At 42.1% G+C, this 21,612-nt stretch overlaps 1 protein-coding gene across 2 annotated transcripts in view; it reads left to right on the plus strand.

Moving 5' to 3' along the window:
* NPR3 (natriuretic peptide receptor 3) overlaps window positions 1-21,612 on the plus strand; it is a 45,732-nt gene that overhangs the window by 8,164 nt on the left and 15,956 nt on the right. For both annotated transcript variants that reach the window (XM_039566564.1, XM_039566563.1), the window contains exons 3-4: window positions 1,547-1,713; window positions 18,338-18,473. In XM_039566564.1, the coding sequence (XP_039422498.1) occupies window positions 1,547-1,713; window positions 18,338-18,473 (303 nt within the window). The remainder of the gene's footprint in view (window positions 1-1,546; window positions 1,714-18,337; window positions 18,474-21,612) is intronic.

Genomic DNA, 21,612 nt, shown 5'->3' on the forward strand with positions numbered 1-21,612 from the left:
GAAATAAATTCCTAAACCAAGGCATATGTATCTACAGCTTCTTCCTAAAAAAATTAAATCACTTTAAAAAAAAAAGCAAGTAAAGTTCGTGGTATGTCTAAAGATTAGACATATCCTAGGTCCTAGGTGGTGCTAAGCTGTGGTAAATGAGGCTTTCCTGGGGTGGAAAAGAGAGGTGAAAATGCTTCGGTGCTCCTGCGTCTCCTGCTGTGTGCTGGGACTGACAGGAGCTGCCCTGGACCCAAAAACTGCAGGAGAAAGGACTTATCCCCAGAGAAATGCAGGGCCTTTACTCCTTCCTTTGTGCTCTCCAAGGAAGCAGAGCAAATCTTCAGTTAAGTCGCAGCAGCAGTGCTGGGGTGCTGGGAGGACAGAATGCAAGCTCTTTTTACCTGCTTCAGGTCCCAAGAATTTGCTCTTGCAGCCACATGATGCAGCTGGGAAGCACTGTGCAAGGAGCACCATGGGTTCGATACCTGGACTCTGTTTCCCTTAACATCTCTACTCCCAAACAACTTGCTTCTCTTGGTCTAAATGGCACCACTGTCCTCAACCCAAGCAAAATACCGACATCCTCTCTGATTTCAGGTTCCTATGCACCTCCAGGTCACCTTGGGAATTTAGCATTAGTTTTTGTCTTGGCTCATTTAGCCATAATGGGGTTTGTTGCTGTTGTTCAAAAAATAAAATTACTGTCTAGCTTTTAATTACTTGTAAGCATTTAAAGGGTCACTGCTTAGGGCTACCACTGTTCCCTCTAGGCTTTTTAGTTATCATTTACATTGAATAGCTGTTATCTGCTCCATAACAACATGAACCTTTCCACTGACCTCCTGTAGCTTTGGATCAGGATCTCAGGGCCTGCTAAGGCCAGGATCTGTTTGTCAGAAGGACTTCTCTGCTAATAAACAACCAGTCAGCTATCCTGCCTCTTAAAAATGTGGTTTCTTTACTGGTGGTCTGAGTTAAATTGTTCCCTTGCTGTGACACAAAACATGTGTAGGCAGCGTAGGCTCAGGGTTCCATTTTATTTCTGTGTATTCCTTTTCCATTAAAAGCAGGGCTGGTCTGGCAGCCATGGCATGCATGGTTTTGTCCTTGACCGCAGTGGGAGAGCGGCACCATCTGCCTCCCATTCGTGCTCTTGACTTTACTGGTGCCTTTCTGACTGTCCAAGGGGAGTGATGTGTAACAAACACTCTGTGCTTGAATGCTCCCTTACTTCTTCTAACTTAAATATCTCTGTGTTTGAGATCTGGCATATGTGTTTTGCTCCAAGATGCCACCTTACGCTTAGGATTTATCCCACCCTTGTAGGATAAGCAAACACATCATGGGAGTAAAATTGTCCTTTGGTTTGCACATTTGCTTCTTAGCAGCTATTCCTCACTGCCCAGTTTCTGGCATGCCTTGAAGAAGGGTCAGTTCTCCTTTGTACTTTACCATCTCCCCAGCAATCAGAAAAGGGGACTTTTGGGTGGAAAAATGAGTCCCATAACGGTACCTAATTCAAATAGTTTCAAAATACACTTGTTTCCCCCTTTAGGAAATGGCTCTTGGAGAAGAGGAGACAAACATGACCTTGAAGCCAAGAAAGCATACTCATATCTCCAAACTGTCACTCTGCTGAGGACTGTGAAGCCTGAGTTTGAGAAGTTTTCCCTGGAGGTGAAAAGTTCTGTTCAGAAGCAAGGTCTTCATGAGGATGACTACGTAAGTACTTGATGACAGTCTTCAGGTCATAGCATCTTCAAAAACATGCTCCTAATTAAAGCAGAAGTGGCAGTGAGACCTTATCAGGACAGAGTCACCTGTTGCAAAATCATGCTGTTGCACATAAAGTTTTTTTGTTGTTGGGGGGGGAGGGTTTGGGTGGTTTTTTTTTTGTTGTTGTTGGTTGGTTGGTTTTTGTGGATAATGCAAATTACAAGAATAGACTTGTTCGAGGTGGTCTATATTTGTGCACCACCATCCATGCAGTTGTCCTGTGCTCATCTACTAGTTCATCAGCAGAAAGGTTGGGAAAGGGCAGATCTCTTTCACTCTACCTACCATTAATCGCTTCCCTTTTTTTAATGGGCAAATAAATATAGCCTTCTTTTTTGTTTTCTCTCAATAATTAATTTTCTTTTTTTAAGAATCCAATCTCAGAAAGTTACACTGTTTATATTGCATCTGATGAAGTCATTCCTGATGTGGATGAGAAAAGTGGTCTTACTTCCCAACAAAGCATATTTAAGTAGTTGCTGGTTTTTTATTTTGAACTGTCAAAAATATCAACAGAGTCCTTGCAAGTTGCTTTAAGCCTTGGGGAATGCCACTATCTTCCAGAGGTGGATGTGGGAAAGTATGCCTTTTTTTTAACCTCTCAAAAGGAGGAAAATGCCTTTGAAAATTGCTTTTGAGGTACTGCTAAGGTAGTTCATTTGGCATTTTCATAAAAAAGTCATCTGTGGAAGCAAGAATGTGCAACACATACCTGCAGTGATTTCTGCATGCTGATAACAAGTCCTGCCCAGACAGTTAGCCTTCTCCATGGTGCAGTGTCAACTTTCCAAATATATTTATAAAGAAAAGAGGCTTGAAGAGGGTTTGGTCGGTCCTTAGCTATAGGAAATGAGAGCCTGAAACTCAAGAGAGCAACCCAAACCTTTCATTTCCAGGTTCCACTTAGGCTCCCATCTCACCTCTTTGCTTTAAGCATTGTGTCCATCTTTAGTTCATCAGCTTGTGCTTGAATGTTGTGTTAAAGAATGATTAACTCTTCCTACAGTTTATTGTATAACTTTAGCTATCTTTAGAATACTTGTGCTTCTTAGAATGTGAATTTATTATATTGAAATATTTTACCTAAAATGTTAAATTTGAGTCGCAAGAGTGGTTTATATTTGTCCTGTGATACTTTCAAAATCTAGTCATAGTCTTTTGTTGGCATGTTTTGTCTTGGTTTAGTTGAGAAACCCCAGCTCATAGTTTCAAGGTGCTGCTCTCTGAAGAACCTGCTAAATGAGTTCTGAAGAAGGCATGGGACTTTAATTTGTGCTGTTCCTCCCTTTTCTCTCTTATGTGTCCTTTAGCAGATGTTACGTAGCAAGCTGTGTCCTTTGAAGACCTGCTATGTGCCTTTGGTTGTGGTTGGTGAGAAATGTGATTTTAAAATACTTAAGATCCATTCATCTGCGGTGTTGTGGCTTCTTTTTTAGTCTGGGCAGTGTGACATCTTCCCAGATAGGAAAAGTCTTATACTGCTGAGAGCTGAGGATGCTGTCTGTGGGCAGTTCTGAGGTGGGCAAGAGGATACTTTTCTCTTCTTTAGGATGGGGACTCACTGCAAAAACCCTGTGCAGTGTTGATTTGGGCTACGCAGATACAAGCCCTGTTCTGGTCAAACAGAACTGGATCTAGGGGAGAGCAAATTCCCCTGTACCAGCATGGGGGAGATTTTGCAGGCTAATGTGTTTGCTGGGGAGACTCCCTCACAGCTGCACACTCACGGCCAGAAGTCCTCTGTTGTCATTCCTCATCCTGTGGCTGCTGTGTGTGCTGTCACTGCTCCTGACAGCAGTGGGGGCTGGCTCCCGGCCGTCTCATCCTTGACCTTCTTCTGCCTGGCTCTGAGGGCTGCCTCCCCCTGTGTCCCACTTCCACCTGTGATCCAGAGTCCTTTGCCTTGTGCCAGGCACTCCTTCACACAAAGCTGTGAGCCTTTGCTAGGGCCAGGCAGTTGCATGGGCCCCCTCCTGCTCCTGCCTGTCCTACTCCTCTTCCTATTCTTCCTTTCCAGCTGGCTTTCTTCTCACTTCCCAGTCTGTTCTTGCTGGGTCACAGAGATCATCTTGTGATCTATGTACACCTACCACAGCTTCCTGCCGTCTGAAACATGAACCCTTGGCTCGCAGGCAGCCTCGGGGTGAAAGCCTTTGAGATCTGGAGCTCTCTGTAGGGGAGATAACAGGTCATGGCTATGGGGGAAGGAGGTTTGGTTTCAAGTGTAGAGTACCCTGGTATTGGATGGATCCTTAACTTACATAGATCTCAGCAGAGCCTCCCCTACCTGCTTTTTCACAGCCTTCTAACAATGGTAAAGTAAAATATCTCTAAGAGAGTTAGTCTCTGGCTGAGTATAGCAAAAAAACTCCGTAGCTGTGTTTCTTCCTTAACAGTGTGTGAACTTAACTTTCTAGTTTTCTTTGCATCATTTATGATGGATTATATATTTCTCCACTTTGGACAGTGGGAAAGAGATGCATCATATTCCCTTAACTGATTGTCCTGCTGCCCTGTTCGGAGGAGAAACATTTTGGGGCAGCCTTCAGGATTAAGAAAAAAAAAAAACATTCTGAAAACTAGTGGGGAAAAATAAAAAGCTAAACTAAAGGCCAGTTCCTTGCCCTTTGAAAAATTTGTGGGTAGTGGGCACCCATTAAGAGTGCTTTTTTTGGCAACATGGGGGAAAAGTGGCCTGGGTGTGCAGTAAGCAAGGCTGTGTCCTCCAAGAGAAGATTGGGAGGGAAAAGTCCTTGAGCTGAGTGGGTGGGAAGTGACAGAGATGGATTTTGGTCTGCTGGATTCTGCTTCTGAAAACAAAAAATATGTGGAAAGATAATCAATAGCACAGCCCATCTCAAGTCCTATCCACAGGCATTGAAATACAGTCCTCATTCTTTTCTGCAAGCTGTGTCCCAAGAGGAGGTGCTTAGGGAGGTTTGGATTTGAGGCATTCAGTGTGTCTGCTTTTCTGTGTGGATTTTTCCAATGTCATGGGAAAATGGGGCCCCAGGCCCATGGTCTATATTATCTCACACTGACCCCAACTCCAACAAAAGTCATTAGTGCTGCCATTTTATCCTGGCCTCTTGCCAGTACTAATCCTAAAGGCATTATTATCTACCAAAAAAGAATATCATAAAAATGGAAAATAAGCAGATGACAGAAGGAAAGATAAGGGAGACAGAAAGGGCAAAGTCCTAAAGCCGCAGCTGTCCCACTGCCAGATGCAGAACTCATACAGCCCTTGGAGGAGTAACAGGTCAAAGATTGTTGGCTGTCTTCATCTCCAGCTGTGAAATCACACAGAAAAGAGAAAAACGTGTTTTGGGTACGTCTTTCCCAGGTCACAAGTTTCTGTTGTTTCTGCATGGGTGTTACGCTGTGGAAATGGGGAAGGTGGAGCAACCTGTGCCTTATTAGTGAGCAGGAAAGTGTGGAAAAGACAGTTTCTTCAGGAATCTCTCTTGTGAAGTAAAAAACTTCCTTAAGCACCATTTAACTCTACAGCATTGAAAATAAGAGTGGCAGAGAGGTTCTGAGAAAGCATCTTAGAAATATTTGGGTTGCACAGGATGGGGCAGTGATGATGTTCCCTGTCTGAATCCATCAGCTGCCTGAGTCCACTAGCAAATATTGTTAGTTTGTTTGTTCACCACTCTGAATGTGAAAGCAGTACTGTCATGTTAATGTAACCCCAAGAACTGTGGGCTGAAGCATTAAATCTGCTCAGCCATCGTTTCAGCATTCAACAGTGTCTCATGTTTTTTCAAGAAACATCCTGTAGTTTTGTAGAAAGCCTGACCATTTTATTTTGTGCCTACGTGGAGGTTGACTTCTCTGATAAAATAAGCAAAAAAGGAGGAATTCTTTACAAAAATCTATTAAAATGTGGGGTTCCAGGCATGCAGTAGAATCGTTTTAATGCTTTTATACAAATGATGGCAGATTTTTTACTTTTGTAATGTTAATGAATTAACAAGGCGTTAAAAGCAGGGAGTCCAGGTCTCTATAAACCATCTAAGATCCTTGGCTTAATTGCAAAATACAGGGCAGGCTCTGCTTGCAGACCTATAGCCTAGGTGAGGCAGACAGCAGTGAGAATTGCATGCCATTACTTGAAGGAAGAATTTAAAACTGTCTCTAAATTGATATGTGAATAATTCCCAACACATGCTGTAGTTAAAAATGTTTATGAATAAACAGTGTTTCAGTTAAAGTATATGCATAAGCCATTTTTATTAAATAATGCTGAACACTTAATGAATTGGCGGTAGCATGCAGTTTGGAAGTTCTTAATGCACCTTCTGTTCCTGACTCAGGCCTAGGATTCAGTAAATGCTTTTTTTATGTCCAACCCAGTATTCTGAGCTCAGATGATTTTACAGCCAGGAATATTTGCTCTTCTGAGGTTACAGACCACCCATGGCTTGTTTTTACTTCTCATTTAAAAGCTGAAAATGTAACTAATTAAACAAATATTTCTGCTATGTTAACTACATGACAGCATTGTTCACGAGGTGAATGCATGGGTTTTATCCTACGCACAGCCTTTTTCACCCTGAAAATGAGCATCAGGAGAAGGGAACTGGAGCCTGATTTGCCAGTAAAATTATCTCAGTGAAAGAATGAGCTACAAAGATTTATTAGATCAGCAAGATGCTACTCCCTATTAGAAAGGGAAACACTGTTATATTTAACATTTTCATCCCTCTGCAAGGAGAAACAGTGCACTCAAGACAACCTTTCTAGCTCCAATAGTTAAATACAAAAGCTACATGGGAGGTAGCTGTGCTCATAAAGTTTATCATCTCATCCATAACATCCGTGCCAGGCTCTTCCCTGTGTGTATTCCTTAACGTCAGCCTTTTAATTAGGATTGCACACCAGCTAAGATAAGGTTGGGAGAAGGGAGCAATTCAGTCTTGTAGCTGAGATGCTGAAAATGTAACTTACTCAGCAGTGTCCTTCTCACTTGTCTTTTTTCAGGCACAGGCGGGCAAGATTAATGTCAGGCAGGCTTTTGTGTCTTCTGACTGCATAAGGATGGGAGAGAGTTTTGAGGAGATTTAAGGAAGGGGTGGGGGGGGGGGGGTGGAAGAAAAACCCCCCAAACCCTGCCAGGGGATAATTTGTTCAAATGAATGGGTCTATTCAGCTGCTGGAGTGCTTTGCTAATTGTGTTCAAAAGAATAAAAGCAAACCACAAGCTGCTTTCAGCAGCCGGAAAAAACGGTTTCACATGCCAGCTTATTAACAAGATGAATTCTATTAGTAAAACATATTTAGGATTTTTACGACCAACCCTTCACCCGTTGGAATTAATGAGAGTGTCTTTATTTTCTGTAAGAGAAGTATTGAACTGTGGACTGCTAAATTTGGTGAATACAGCAGACACTTTTTTTTTTCTGAAGATAATGCTTTCTCAGTGGTATGAAAGACCAGTGTCATTCACGTCAGGGTCTTAGGCAAAACTACAGTGTAATAGTAAGTTATTTGCCAGTAACAGATGTCATGAAAGACAGTAAAAGAAATAAATTATTCTTCTATTTTCCAGTGGATTTGTTTAGTTTTTCTAGCCCATCTAAGCATATTTTTGAAGCTGTCTTAAACCATGGAGGAGATAGTATAAAACTGAATGTATATCTGGAAATAGTAATACCTGAACTCTCTGGGAATGTAAAAGTTTAGAGTTGATCTTCATGGATATGTTGTATGTTTTCCATAGCCCCATGTTTTTACTTGGATTTCACAGATACTCGGATTCCACTTTACTAAATAGGCACTCAGACATTTATGGGTAAGGCACTCTTTGAAGTACTTGCTAGAAATACACCTTATTTTCCACTAATAAAGTGTGAACAATATGTCCTCCTGCAAAAGTCATAACCTGTTTCTGTTTTTAGTGCTTCTCCGTGCTGTTTGCATTGCTAGTAATCCAAAAGCTAATTTATCCCATTGAGATTTTGTTTTAATGTAAATTCATAGGATTTTTGACACTGGTATAGAATGGTCCTCAGGTTTGGCTCTGAGATGTCTGAATGAAGGAAAAGATAAACTCTGTATTTCATTTTGCATAAAGCGGCACTTGAAAAATGAAATACCTTTGCTTAACAGACTTTTTAGCAGCCGCTACCTTTTTCTGTGGGTCTTGTTCTCTGGGTATCTTGTGAAAATAACACTGGGTTCGAAGTTTCCTTATTTACTGAAAAAATACTCAGCTCAACAAGGCATGAAGAGGAGGTTTGGGTGAGTCTGCCCCATGTCAGGATGGTGTTGCAGGCAGCTGGAAGCTGTTCTGCACTTGCTGAACACTTGCATCAGATGGCTGATGGGATGCTCCAGCATCAGACCTTGGGTGCTGTGGAGAGTTCACCTGTCTGTGCTGATACCCTCACACTGTGGTAGCACAGATTGGTTGAATTCTGTCTGAGCAAAGCAGTTTAATCAGATAGTTTGATTAGGAGGGTGGCAGGAGGTGTGGGGAAGATGCCATGCTTTGTTTTCTTTAGGGATATAGTGGAAGAACAGTTCTTCAAGGCCAGAAATGTGAATTCCTTGTTTGAGAGCACCAGAGCAGAAGAGGTGTTGCCTCCACACTGGCAGCTCCCACACTGAGGTGGTCCAGGGAAGCTTTCTTGAACTCGTGGGGTATTGGTATGGTTAAAGTGGTTCTGAATGGCAGCAGGGCAAGGTCTAACTTTGTGATAGTCAAGTTAAAAGTCTTCTAAAAAACCAGTATAGGTGGCAATCAGTAACACCTCAAGCCTGAGATCTCCCACTGTGTCAGCACATTCATTTCTTATGGCTGAGTGCTCAGAGGTTAAGGTGAACATAGCTCTGGGAAGGGCTTATTCTCCAGAGGGACAAATCTTTTAACAGAAGGGCAGGCCAGTCCCATGGGTGAGTCAGGTCACCTTGGTGTGTGAGTGTTGGCAGAGCAAGGACAGGCAGCAGGGCTTGGGTGTGCTGTAAGAGCAGGTCAGTGTACAATGCTGCCAGCTCCAATTTTTAATTTTTTTTTCAGGGGATATTTAGCAATTTTGCAAATGCAGAGGGGGTAATGTAGTCAGCCTGTGAGAACGGGCTGTGTGAATAAAGGCAGTGGTGTTCTTGTGCATGCAAGGAGGCATAGGAACCCACAGGAGAATACTCAAAACTTTCCTTCTCCCTTTAGTAGATACTTTTTTCATTAGGCAGAGAAGTCTGGGACAAAAATGAGAAGGTCTAGCCCATTCTAAAAAGAACTAATATATCAAAGTGTATTGAAAAGACAAGGAGTGTCTCTGTCCCAGAGCAAATGAATAAGAGGGGCATGAGAAAGGGGCACGGGACAATGGGAGGAGGGTAGGTGAGGACGCCCTTTGCTCCGTGGCTGGGAACAAGGTGACATTCACTAGGCAGGACATTTACATTTGATGGGAAATGCGTGTGTACAATGCATCCAGTTAGCCCACCAGCCTGCAGACTACAAAATATCTTAGCAAAACTAAGGAGGATCTCAGGGATCAGACAGCCAATAAGGATGCAAGCAGCTACGAGATTGAGGTTTTGGTTTCTTGGAGTGGCTGCAAATCCTCAGATGCAGAGGTATTAACTACCATGCTGCTGCTGAAGGGTGGGAGGGTGTTTCAGGTGTGAAGCTGGAACCTTACTGCCTGCTGACAGGTACACACAAATGTCTGCTGATATAGCTGCTGTACCTCTCCTGTGCTGCTGGGATCATCGCAGGTATGCCAGCAAAGGGATGGTTAATCAGCCAGCTGAACACCTTTCATCAGATATCCACTATCTGAAAGAAAATAACAAAACCAAATAGTTAAATTTTAAATTATTTGGAATGGAAGCATGATTAATAGCAGCCTGAGGGTTTGCATTAGTTCCATGCCATTAAAGTTTACAAGTTCATATGCCCATTTACCCTGGTATTTAATAAAAGGATCGTTTGTCATGGCAACCACAGCCTCAGGTGGGCTCTTCTGGCAAATGATTTGCTCCCAGCCTAGAGGTCCCCCAGGTCTTGGCAGGTCATACCTGTCCCCCAGCACCTGGATTTCAGTTCCAGGAGTGCCTCCACCTCAGCATGCCCTGCAGACAGGGCAGGGGAAGGGTGGAATTCAGATTCTCTGAAAGCAGAGATTGGATCCTGAAGTCTCTCATGCAGCACAGCAGTAGTAGGCCTGGGGCAGGGAGTTTAAAAGGACTGGTGCCCTGTGGGGTTTTTGTAAAGGCTTGACTGTGAGTTCATGCAGTGGGGCGTTGTTACCTGCCTGTGTGAGAGTGAGAGGGTCGCATCATCCCTCATTCTCTACCTCCTCTGCTGGCAAGGGTGCAGTGGGGTGCTGGTTCTCATGAATCCTGGTTGTGCGTGCCTAAATTTTTGCCTGGTACTGAATAAGGATCTTAGATGACGACTAATCCCAGCTCCTAGCATACTTTTGAGCTAAGCACCACTTTTGGCTGTGTCTAAATCATTTGTGTTTATGAAGTACTTAAGGCTGCAAAGCAAATGCTCTGCTGGATAGTCTTTGCTAATCTGCTTCAAAGCAGAAATCAAATGGTCCTTTTCATCAGATGTGGTTTTTACACTATCCAAGATTCTACCAGCCCACTAGCTAGTGTAGCACAGGTGAATTCAGTTTGAACACGAGTTGTCTCCACAGTGATACAGTGATTTTTCTGAGTTTTGTGTGAGAGCTGATGTGATCTTGAGTGTTTTTAATACAAAAAATAAAATATGTCTGTGATTTTTGTGGTTTGGTGATAATGTTAGAAATCCAGAGCCCAAAACAATTGCACATTGTACAAGGATAAACATTTAACAAAAAATGTCCTTCCTGTTTGTCCTAGCTCTGTATTAATTTAAATCATTTTAACTTATTTTAGCAAGTGGAACTGATTTTTTCAGATGAGTGACTGTCATCCCGAAAACTGAGATATGTTCCTGCTTGTAAAATATTCTTGCCTGCTGACATCAAAAACTTAATATCTAATGAAAGGACTGGGGTGGGGATTTTTTTCCTTCTAAGTGTTTATCTGCAATTAAAATATCCCAATTTAAATGCTAACTTAAAATGTAAGCATTCATTGCAACTGTATAACAGATTATCATCAGACTACCAATGGGGATTCAAGCATAATTTAGTTTCTGTGTGTGTATGTGTGTTCAGCTGAAAAGAATAATTTCTTTAATATTTCTTGTGTTTTACCACTATGACTAGATACATGATTTCTGGACATAGTTTTCTAACTCATCACATGAATGACCATGTAGTTTGTTAGAAGGCAAGAAATCCTAAAAAAAGTAGTAAGGTTAATTGTATAAATGACAGCTCTACCTTTTATGGCTAAGATCCCTTCAGTATTCAAGCGGTCATAGTATAGTGCTTTGTGCTAGAGATCCTTTGCATTAGTTGTTTGTCTGATGTTAGAGATGCATTATAAACATGGGATATTTCACCTGAACTGCAGGAGCACAATAATGTATTCTATGATTCTATCCTTTTCCTTGATAGGTGACCTGGAGCCCTTTAGAGCTAAATTATAAAGGTGAATAGTATGTGTGTAAAGCATACATAAAGGAGAAATTCCCCTAAATGATTATTCTGTAGGTACTTGACTTCCAGTACAAAACAGTACCTTAGATACATCAATTGCGCTCCTTTGAGGACAACATTAAAAGGTAATGCAGGAACCAAAACTACAGAGGAGTAAAGTGGCTGGTAGCAGCTTACAAAACAAATCAGTGAACGTGATGGATAGAGCCAGAAATAAATCCCAGACAGGTTTTCAGGGGAAAAAGTCTGGTCCAGAAGAGCATCCTGTTCCTGGAGCAGGGCAGTTCTCAGCTCAGCCTGCCCCTGCTTTGGCCATGCCAGTGGAGGTCTGGGGAGAGTCTGAGAACCCAGTGATGTCAGGCCATGGGTTGAGTGCAGCAGTCAGAGCCCCCTGATGTGAACTGACTGTGGGTAAATTTCTAACTCTGCCGAGGTGACAGTTCCTCTTTCTGTGTTTAATGGAAGGAGCTCATTTTGGCACTATCTGGAAATTTCTGCCCAGCCTGTTGGCAGCAGGCACTGGGGGTTTACAGATATTTCTTTAGATAACCACAGGAGAGTGTTGCAAGCAATAGACAAAGAATAGGCAGCTTTTTCAGGCAGTGGGGTGGAAGGGTTTCTCCATGCCTTTGTATCTCAGTTGTCCCTGTAGCCTGGCGTGTTTTAGCTGACATTTCACAGTGCAGCTACCCTGTCGTCTGGGATTGAATAGCTTTTTGCTTCAGTTCACCGTTGAGACAATGGAGCAACTTGTGGCTGCTCCAGCCAGATGACTGTGAGTAAATCTACTAGTTGTTCAAGAATGGGGTATTAAGAAAAACAAGGAGGAAGGCTGGCCTTGTGGTTAGTTTTCTTTCCATAGCAAGAAAATAACTTTCACTGACAAAAACCCTTGACTCCCTGAATTTGGCTGCATTTTTTAAGTAAATCACAGATATTGCTGTAATTTGTTGATTTACTTTTATTTTCTTTTTGTTAATTTATTTTATTTCAGCAGACCTTTTCATGGAACAAGTGGCTGGCTTCTGGTGCACAATTGGCTTAAAAGTGGATGGAAGTTTGTCACTAGTGCTGCTTCAGTCCTGTTGGAGTAAGCGTCCTCTTGTCTGAGTGGAGCAAAGGCAGCAGTGGTTTGGCGTGCCTGGGGTGCACATCAGCTCGTGTACCAGCTGAATAGTTCAGGCAGGCAGAGGCATGGTCTCACCCTCAAAGAAATGAGCTTAATTGCAGCACAGCATCTTTGTGTCCAAATCAAACAGAAAGTGCAGAAAAAAGCAGGGATCTTGCTACACATCTTGTCTCTCAAATGGTGCATGCAGGCTCTTTCATGGTGGAGATGGGTGGCTGATGAGCTGCAAGCAGTGCTTGCACCTGAGGCTCTGTAAAAGTGGGCTTCAGTTGCAGATTCCTTGTGCCAGGGACACATAGCCTGGTGTCCAGAGTGCTTGGGTGGAGCAAACACCTCTTCTCCTCTATTCCCAGCATCACTGCTGCTCCAGCAAATACTGGCAAGGAGATGATCACAAGCAGGCAGCCTTGTTGGAAGAAGCCTCCTTAAAGGGAAGTGACGTCTTGTTCGTCTGCAGTGCTGAATTTTTAAGCTGTAATTTTAGAACGGAGGATAAGCATCAGTTTGCAGAATCCCAATAATAAAGTCACATGCTCCCCTACAAGAAAAATCTTTTATGGATTTTCACGTAAACACTGAGTCCCTGTGACAGATGAAATTGATGCAACATTACTTAAATAAATCTCTCTTAGATACGCCCAAGGTTTTACTGTTATGCTCTTCCTCTTTTCCAAGGGAGAGATGTGAGTTCCAGCTCCAAATAATAAAGTAAGTTTGGATAGTTATATGTCCTTCAGAAAACCACGTCTTGAGCCCTGGCCTCATCTGTTCTTGAGCAGGTGCCCATTTATATATTTATAGAGACTGGATATCAGTGAATACAGCATGAGGCTGTCCTTGGCTACAGCCGTGTTGCCCAGAATTTGGCATAATGCCATATATTCTTTTTCAGTTTTGAATTAAATATTAAGGGAATGGCCTTCTCCGAAGAAAACATGTGTTTTCATTATTTTTTCCTTTCTCTTACTGTTTGTTTGAAGCGCCAAGGTCCAGTAGGGGAGCAGTATGGTTGCCCAAGTGAGCGGTCTGTGCTTTTAGTCTTAGGCATCTAAACATGCAGATTTGATTAACTGTCTTCCAGCTTTATTCTCCTTTCCAGCTCCTGCTTCGGTTCCACAGTACTGTGGAACAGGTCAGGTGATGTATCCCTGTCTGTAGGCACCCCAAGACATGCTGTTTATGACAGCTGACTGTGGGTGCATCCCATGGCTTTGCATTTGTTCTGCTTGGGGATCCTTGAAATCCCAGTCCCAGTGCATGGAAGTTGCTGTTATCCATGGGTGATATTCAGGAGCTCTGGGAGTTTCTGTTGCATAGTGGCATTAAGAAATCCTGTGAGGTTCTAAGGAGATGGATGGTGGGTTAGTGAAAGTTTTGATAATCCTGTTATGGAGTAGCATGCAGAATGATACGTGGTAGTGTTACAGCAGTAGGACATTACTGCAAAGCTGAAACTGCACATGACATTGCTGGTTTGAAATGCACTTCACCTATTCTCCGGTAACGCTCCGGTGTAAGAATATTCTTCCCACAGCGTCATGTTCTCAATCTACATATTAGTTCTACCCAGGGTTTCTCACTGGGATTACATAAACTAAAAGTTTAACACAAAATCAATTTGTAATAATGATACTTTATCTTAAAAAAATTAAACACGAATAATTTCTATATGTTGGTCATCTACCATATGGGAATCATGAGCACCTTGTTCCAGATTTCTGCTCTGCAGCTCAGAGCAAGGTAATAGCAACTCATCAAGGAACTGCTGAGGGCCCCTGACTGTCTCAGGACCATAAACAAGTACTTAGAACAGCATGGGCTGTGGCAATGTCCTGAATGGGAATATGCAACATGAACAAATGGTATTAAAGAAAGAAATCCCTGCTGTAGAGTTAAGGGAGTAGTGCTGGATAGTGAGTCAGCAGAAGGCAACCAAAGATACGTGTCAAGAATGCATGTAAGAAAATTTAGTTATGTCAGGACTTCTTAGAAAAGCTCATAAAAGAAGGACCATAATTATAACTGGCTTGGTGAAGGAGGATTAAAAAGAGAGAACTGACAGTTAAATTGCAGCTGCTTAGAAAAATACTTCTATTGAGATAGATTGAAACAGTATGAGATAGTAGGAGCATCATGTCAAATATGTAAATTGGTAAGATTTTTGCAAAATGTCTGGGTACAGTCCTCTGCGGTTCCCTAGGGTCCTCACTGATTTGGACTGGAACTATTGTTTGATGACTTGAAAATCACTGTGGATGTACTGGAAAGTAGATGCAGAGACCAAGCTTGGGAAATGTTAGTTGTTTGCCTTTTCAATAGAAAAAAAGTTATGTTGCTCCCCACTAAGCATGGAAGTGGTACGAATTGCTGTGATTGCTGTGATTCAGAGCTGGGCAGTTCCAGATGGAAGAGAATAATCTTATTTTACAGTCAGTAGGCAGGAGATGGAAAATTATGGGTCCTGCATGGCTGTAGCTTGGCTGTCTTCCACATCGGTAGTATTTTGCATTGCTGTGTATGCTGTTAACACCTTGGTATATATGAACAGTGTGGTCACAGTATAGCTGCTTGGGGAACTATAACTCCGAACTGTGTAAAATTTATGCATGTGATTTTCACTGAGAGGGCTTGTTGGATTTTGGTTGTTTTCTTTTTTCTGATAGAAGATGATTAATTAAGAGTAGAAAGGCAGGAAGATAAAAGGGGTATATATCTTATTCAGCTATGTAGTTCGCATACTTGCTTTTTAGGTATATGGTTAGAATAGAATGTGAAAGTAGTGCAGAAGATAGCTCAGAAAGAGCATTTCCATGTATTTGTGCTGCAGCCTCCAAAGATTTCAGCAAACCTGGCAGCTTCTCTGCTGCCAGTGGCGTTGCTGCCACGTTGAGGGGTGTCCCTGCTGTGCAGTATGGGCCAGGGACAGCAACATTATAGTGGATCTGACATGCAAATTGTGATTACAGCATTTGGAGCTCTACTCACATCTGTAATTAAAAAGCAGCATAATTGAAAATGGAAAACACTATAATAAAAAAATTCTGCTTTTATTAGAGCTCAACTAAAAGAACTTTTAATTACCTGTAAGATTAGTGGACCTTTAATAGATTTTAGATTCTGTTCAGTTTTTATTTTGAGGGTATCTAAGGTTGAACTAACACATTATTAATTACCATGGACACCTTCAAGCAGGCTGTGAAGACATCTTCACATTTACTCTCATTCCTATTTGAAGCATTCCTGGAACATAAACTTTAGCTCTTTTTAATGCTTTTCCTGCAGCAGAGATCTAACCCTTCAAAATGTTTTGCAGCCATTACTTCACATTTTAATATTCCTCTGTCCTACACATTGTGCAACCCACGGTCTGTGTGGAACTGGGGCAACTTGAAAATGATTGAATGAGATGATATGCAGGAAAACTTTATTCCCTTCATGGGATCCTAGATCCCCTTTTAAGAACTGCTGCTTAAACATCTTCCTGGATTAATGTGAAAAGTCTCAGGAGTGCCCAGCATATGGTTTGGCTGGGGAGTGCAATCCCATCTGCAAATAGTAAGTGCTACTCTTTTAGAAGATTTTAAATGGCATAAATTACCCATAGTTTCAGCTTCCTTGGCAACATGAGATAAAATGCTGGGGTCTGTGTGTGAGCAACTGAGTAGTGGCATAAATGACATTCTGACGATTTTCTAATGTGATTTTTCACATGTAATGTCAGGGATTTTGGCCAAGTGGAGCTTTGGCAAGAGGCTGTGGCAGTAACCTCCCAAACTGCCAAGTGAGTTTTGACAGGGCTTATCTGGCAAATCTGCAGTGTCTACAGAAGGGTTTTCAGTCTGGTGGCATGAGTAGATTGCAGGTTGAGCAAATTAGCTGACAGAAGGGATTTTGAGGGTTGCTGTGTTACACTGAGAGGTCTTTGCCATGGACAAAAGAAGTGACAAATAGCTTTCCTTGAAACAAATGCCAGCCACAAACTGTAAATCAGCCAGCGGGGAGGTAAAGCTACTGGAGAGTCTAATTTCTCTCCTGAGAAAAAGAGTGTCACATAAAGAAAGCTGAAGTTTGATCGTCCACAGGCCACTTGGACTCTAACATTGGCACATGAAGCAGTTGTCAAGCTTTGTGGTTTCTTGGTTTGGTTGGGTTTTTTCAATTCTGAAAAGTTAAAGCCCCTGCTGGCAAAGCCTGTCCTAGTATGCACTCTGTCCATCAGCTCTTTCTATTCCACCAAAAGCCTGACTTTCACCTCTTCTTTCATGCTTTCTTCACAGCTCAGAGTAAAGGCAGCTGCCCTTCAGTCTTTGGCTGTCAGAGTGAGCTGAGCTGTTCTGTGCCTCCTGTAGCACTGCTCTCCCCACTGTGGGGTCTTCCCGCAGTGAATGTGATGCATTCAACTGCAGCATAGGTTGGAGTTACTGAAAGTCCAGTTTTAAATGTCAGAGCAATGTAAACTTTTATATTATCAGTAAATAATTCCTAAATTCTCCTTACTGTTGGCAACTGCTTTAATAGTGAAGGAATGTCTTGGATATAATTACATTATCAGGGTTTGATTAGTTCAGGTCAGCCAATCAACTATGTAATACTTTTTATCTTTGGAGCAGTTATTTAGTTCACTGGCCATATGTTTTGTCTTTTAACATTTTTAATGTCCAGCTAAACCTGTGAGAGTTAGAGTAGCACTTCATTTACTAGCATTTTTAATTGTTTAGATACACTGAAGTGGAAGATAAGCTAAATGTTGCTTCTGTCCAGGAGAGTATTTGTAGAGGTTGTTCACTGGAAGTGGCAGTAAGAGACCCCATAATGTGGTTACACCTTTGCTAGGATGTCAGTTTTTTTACTGTAGTGAAACTCTGAGTGGATGGGAACATCTTTCATGCAGCTGAAAAGATGATTCATTCTGAATTACTGTGCATCAAGAGAGTGCATTGCACTGCTGAAATGTAAGTTGCTGCCTACACAAGGGGAATACCTGTGCTGCTCAGGTCATGATGCATCAGCTTCTGCTAATGGGTCTCCATCTGAACTCCACTCCTGAAACAATTATTGCTTCACCACTGAAGCACATCAGGCTCCTGAGAGCAAACTTGTAAGGTTTCTACAGCACTCACCTGTTAACTGTTGTAACTCACAGACCAAAAACTGTAGGTTGCCTACAAAGGTTCATTGGCAGCAGCCTTCTTTTGTATTAGGGTTATAAAGCAGGGTTAGGGTTATTTCATTCATCTCTTGTCACTTACTGAGAAAACTATAAAGAACAGGAAAAGGTTCTCCTGGCAGTTCTAGAGAACACATTACTGGAGAGGGCAAGTAGTTTTCTCCATTGCTCATTTGCTTATGGAAAGATGCTTGGGTGAACAACAGCCAGAAATGGAAGTGGTAATCATTAAACAAGCAAATCCACCAGATGTGCTCTCCAAAAAAAATCATGACCGAATATACTTCCCAGTCCTGAGAGGTGCTAAGTCCCCTGTGCAGAGGGAAGGGATTATACTTGCTGCTGTGGGATGAGGATGCTCAGCACCTTACAGAACCTCGCATGGTCAAGTGCAGAATTTGTGCATCTGGGCATGGGAACTGGGATCTGTAGATTTCTCCCTTATCTGCAGAGCTATTCAGACACAACATTAAAGTGTGATTTGAGTGTCCAGAATAGCAGATAGTGGCTGTTTTTACAAACAGGTCAGAAGCTGCCGTTGTCCCCCTGAGGTTTTTTTGAGATACATTCCTTTGTGTTCCAGCAGCTAAGAAAGTAACTCTCCAAATTAGTCACTTTGGTTCATTTGTGGGTTCTCTCTAATTAATCAATTCCCTAGGAAAGAAAAATTTTGTTACGTGTCAATTGCCATTGTTTTTTTTCTTCTTTCTTTTTTAGGTGAACATGTTTGTGGAAGGATTCCATGATGCTATTCTTCTTTATGCTCTAGCTTTACAGGAAGTCCTGAAGACTGGTTTCAGTAAGAAAGATGGGGAAAAAATTGTTCAACAAACACGGAACAGAACATATGAAGGTAAGAGTTAATATGGAGTTGCAGCTTTCAGAGTCAAAAAAACCTCAGGTCTCTGTTCTGTGCAAAGTAAGAACCCATGCCTATTTCACTTCTAAGACAGAGGAAAGTAACTGTATGAAACCACGTACATCTTTAACGCTGGCTCACATACCTCACCAGTCTGACTTTTTTCTCCACCAACTGTTGAGGTCTTAGCTCAGTTAAAAAAACTACTGAGCCTCGCTGATGTTGTGAAGAAATATCAATAATTTTCTCAGGCTCCTTCTTTGTTTTTGAAAAGATTACAGCTGCTCTCTTTGCTCACGTTCATCTATTAGCTCTGAGATTGCCCAGTTTTTCCATTTCACTTTTTTATCTTGAAAGCCTGGGAATGGATAGAAGCAAGCAGGTGCCAGGGTTGGGGTTATTTTGTGTTTCTCAACGGGATTCCTTTGGGTCCTAGAAGGATTTCCCCCAGCCTCCTTTCAGAAGCTGTGTGTGTTGTCTCAGAGGCAGCAGCTGAACAGCACTCTGCCTTTCTGTGCCCAGTCCTGGAGGCTGCAGTTCTGCAGTGCAACTGGCACTTTGTATCACCTTGCTGTTGCAAAGCAATGCAGATGCTTTTGCCAGGTTAGAATTATAATAAAGAAACTGAGGGTTATTGGTTTAATCTGTCATCTCTTAAAATATTTCCATCCATCTCTTTATAGTGTTCCCATCCATCTTGTATAATAGTCCAGTCATGTGATGTAGGACTGGCAAGATTTCCTGTGGAAATGCCTGAGAGAAGGAAACATTTCCCCTAGATAAAAAGCCAGTGATTCATTTGAATGTATAAGAAAAACCTCAGTGGCCAGGTTCTCAGCTCTAAGAACACATTGAACATAGTGTAGGAAGGCAAGAAGGGCAGCAGCTGCAAACCAATTTTTTGTTCTCAAATTGTGGCGTGAACACAAGGCAAAAGAATACTCAGGGCAGCTTAAGGGAACACAGGAATTGCTTTAAATTACGCTGGTTGCAGACATCCCTTAAGCGGCCCTGCACCAGCTGGGAGTTGTTCTTGGCATCCCACTACCTCTCTTCACATTCATGGCTTCCCAAAACACTGTTTTAAGGGAGCGAATCTGGTGTCTGAGGATTTGCCTCTCTGGTTGGTTGTGCTGTGCATGACACCCCACCACAGCCTGTGTTTTCTCTGCTCCTATTCCTGTGCTCCAGGAAGCCACCAGCTCGTGTGCCCATGCATTAGTACCATGTGCTATGTGAGCTACATGATTGATTCTCACACCTTGCTTGTAAAACCTGGCAGGAGGAAAAAATGTTCTCTTTCCACACTTGTGAAAACCAGATTGTTGCTGGTGGCTGACCTGTTCCACCTATTCTGAAAATGTAGCTGAGTTGGGCTGTGAGGGTGCAGTTGAAAAGGTCAAAATGCTTGTAAGTCATATGCCATTTCCTCCCTGTGGCAGTACTTTGCTGGACATAAAATTGATTTTGAAAGAGGCCTTTAACTCAATGTCTTGCAATCCAGTCCCTTAAGGAAGATCACATCCCGTTACTCTGCCTGTGAGGCCCTCTCTGCTGTGGATGCAGCATCACAGAGCATATATGGTTCATGCATCCACACATCAGGCTCTGCTGCAGGACTGAAACTTTATAATTGCCTTTGACTTTTGCAGGCCTTGATAATGGCAACTCCATTTTCATTTATGACTTTAATTTAACTGCTGACATGTAGATATCTGATTGTCTTGGCACCTCATTTTACAGCCTGCTCTGACCTGTCAGGACTTCCAACAGAATGTGGATGCTGAGGTGATCAAAGGACTTCTTACTGATTGGGTTGTTAAAGACAACATGGTATAACTGCAGGGCACATTTTGTGGAGAATATTTGTTACTCATTGGCATTTCCTCTGAAAAACGAACAAAATTTTTTGTATGTAGGTATCTCACATAATAGAACAAAAAGTAAGTCCAGATAAAATCATCCCACCTTCATGCAAATGCAATTCTTCATTAAGGTTGTTCCAAAATTTCCTCTCTCTGTTTCTTAAGGAAATTGCAGGAAATGTCAGCCTTTCAAACTCCTGTTTTTGATTCAGATGAAAAGTTGAAAAATTAAGTTTTTCCTACTGTAAAAAAGAAACCCAAAGGGACCTCCAAGTTTCAATTTCAGTACCTACCTTCAAAAACTGAGTTTTGATTTTCTTAGGTCATAAAAGTGTCTGTTCCAGTTAGCACCTCCTGTCAGATTGAGAATCCAAATTGATGTGTCAGCAGGGACATGACAGTTCTTGTAGTGGCCTCTTCTTTCAGTGTCTCACAGCCAAGTGGTTGTTACACCCATTCTATTTCCTTGCAGTAATTGTATTGACAACTGCTTGATTACTGTGTTGTTATAATGAAACAGATGCTTGACAATAATCTTTGATTACCATTACATATTTTGAAAACCACAGCAAGCTGAAATATTTCTGATATCACTAAAGCTGAACAGATACAGACTAAATGAAGGTGTGTTAAGTCTGTTGCACGGTCACTATCATTAGGCACATTGGGGGAAATTTATACCCTGACTATCTCTATCTGATCTCTCTTCTCTGTTTGACTGTCACTGAGAGCCTGAATCTCAATGGCTTTGTGCCTGGTCTAGGCATGTAGTTGGTGTAACATGTATGTACAGTGATGCCTGTTTGCCTTGCACAAGTGTAAATGGCTGTGTTTGGTGTCAGGCACTGGAGAATCACATCTGAGAATATCTGAGGTGGTGAAGCGTATTGGCAGTCTCAAGATGTCTTCACCATAGTTAATTGGTATTGTTTGATGGATTTTAAGAACCTGCTTGACTTATACCTCGAGAATTTGAAGCCACGCTTTTTGTACACAGGGACATGTGTTTGAAGAAGAGGTTCAGATTGAATCCGAGGATGGATTTATTTCCCATAACAGATCAAACAAGTTGCCCCAGTGGGGTTGTGCAGTTTCCATCCTTGGAGGTTTTGGAGAGCAGATAAAACCTTGAGCCTCCTCCTGGGTGACCCTGCTCTGAGCTGGAGGTTGGGCTCAAGATCTCCTAAAGCCCCTTCATATCCTATGAATCTATTGAGTCCCAGTTTCCCTAAAGTTTTCCAGAAACTGCAAAACAAGTGAAAATGGGG

Source organism: Corvus cornix, chromosome Z, assembly GCF_000738735.6.
Source record: "Corvus cornix cornix isolate S_Up_H32 chromosome Z, ASM73873v5, whole genome shotgun sequence".
NCBI lineage: Eukaryota > Metazoa > Chordata > Aves > Passeriformes > Corvidae > Corvus > Corvus cornix.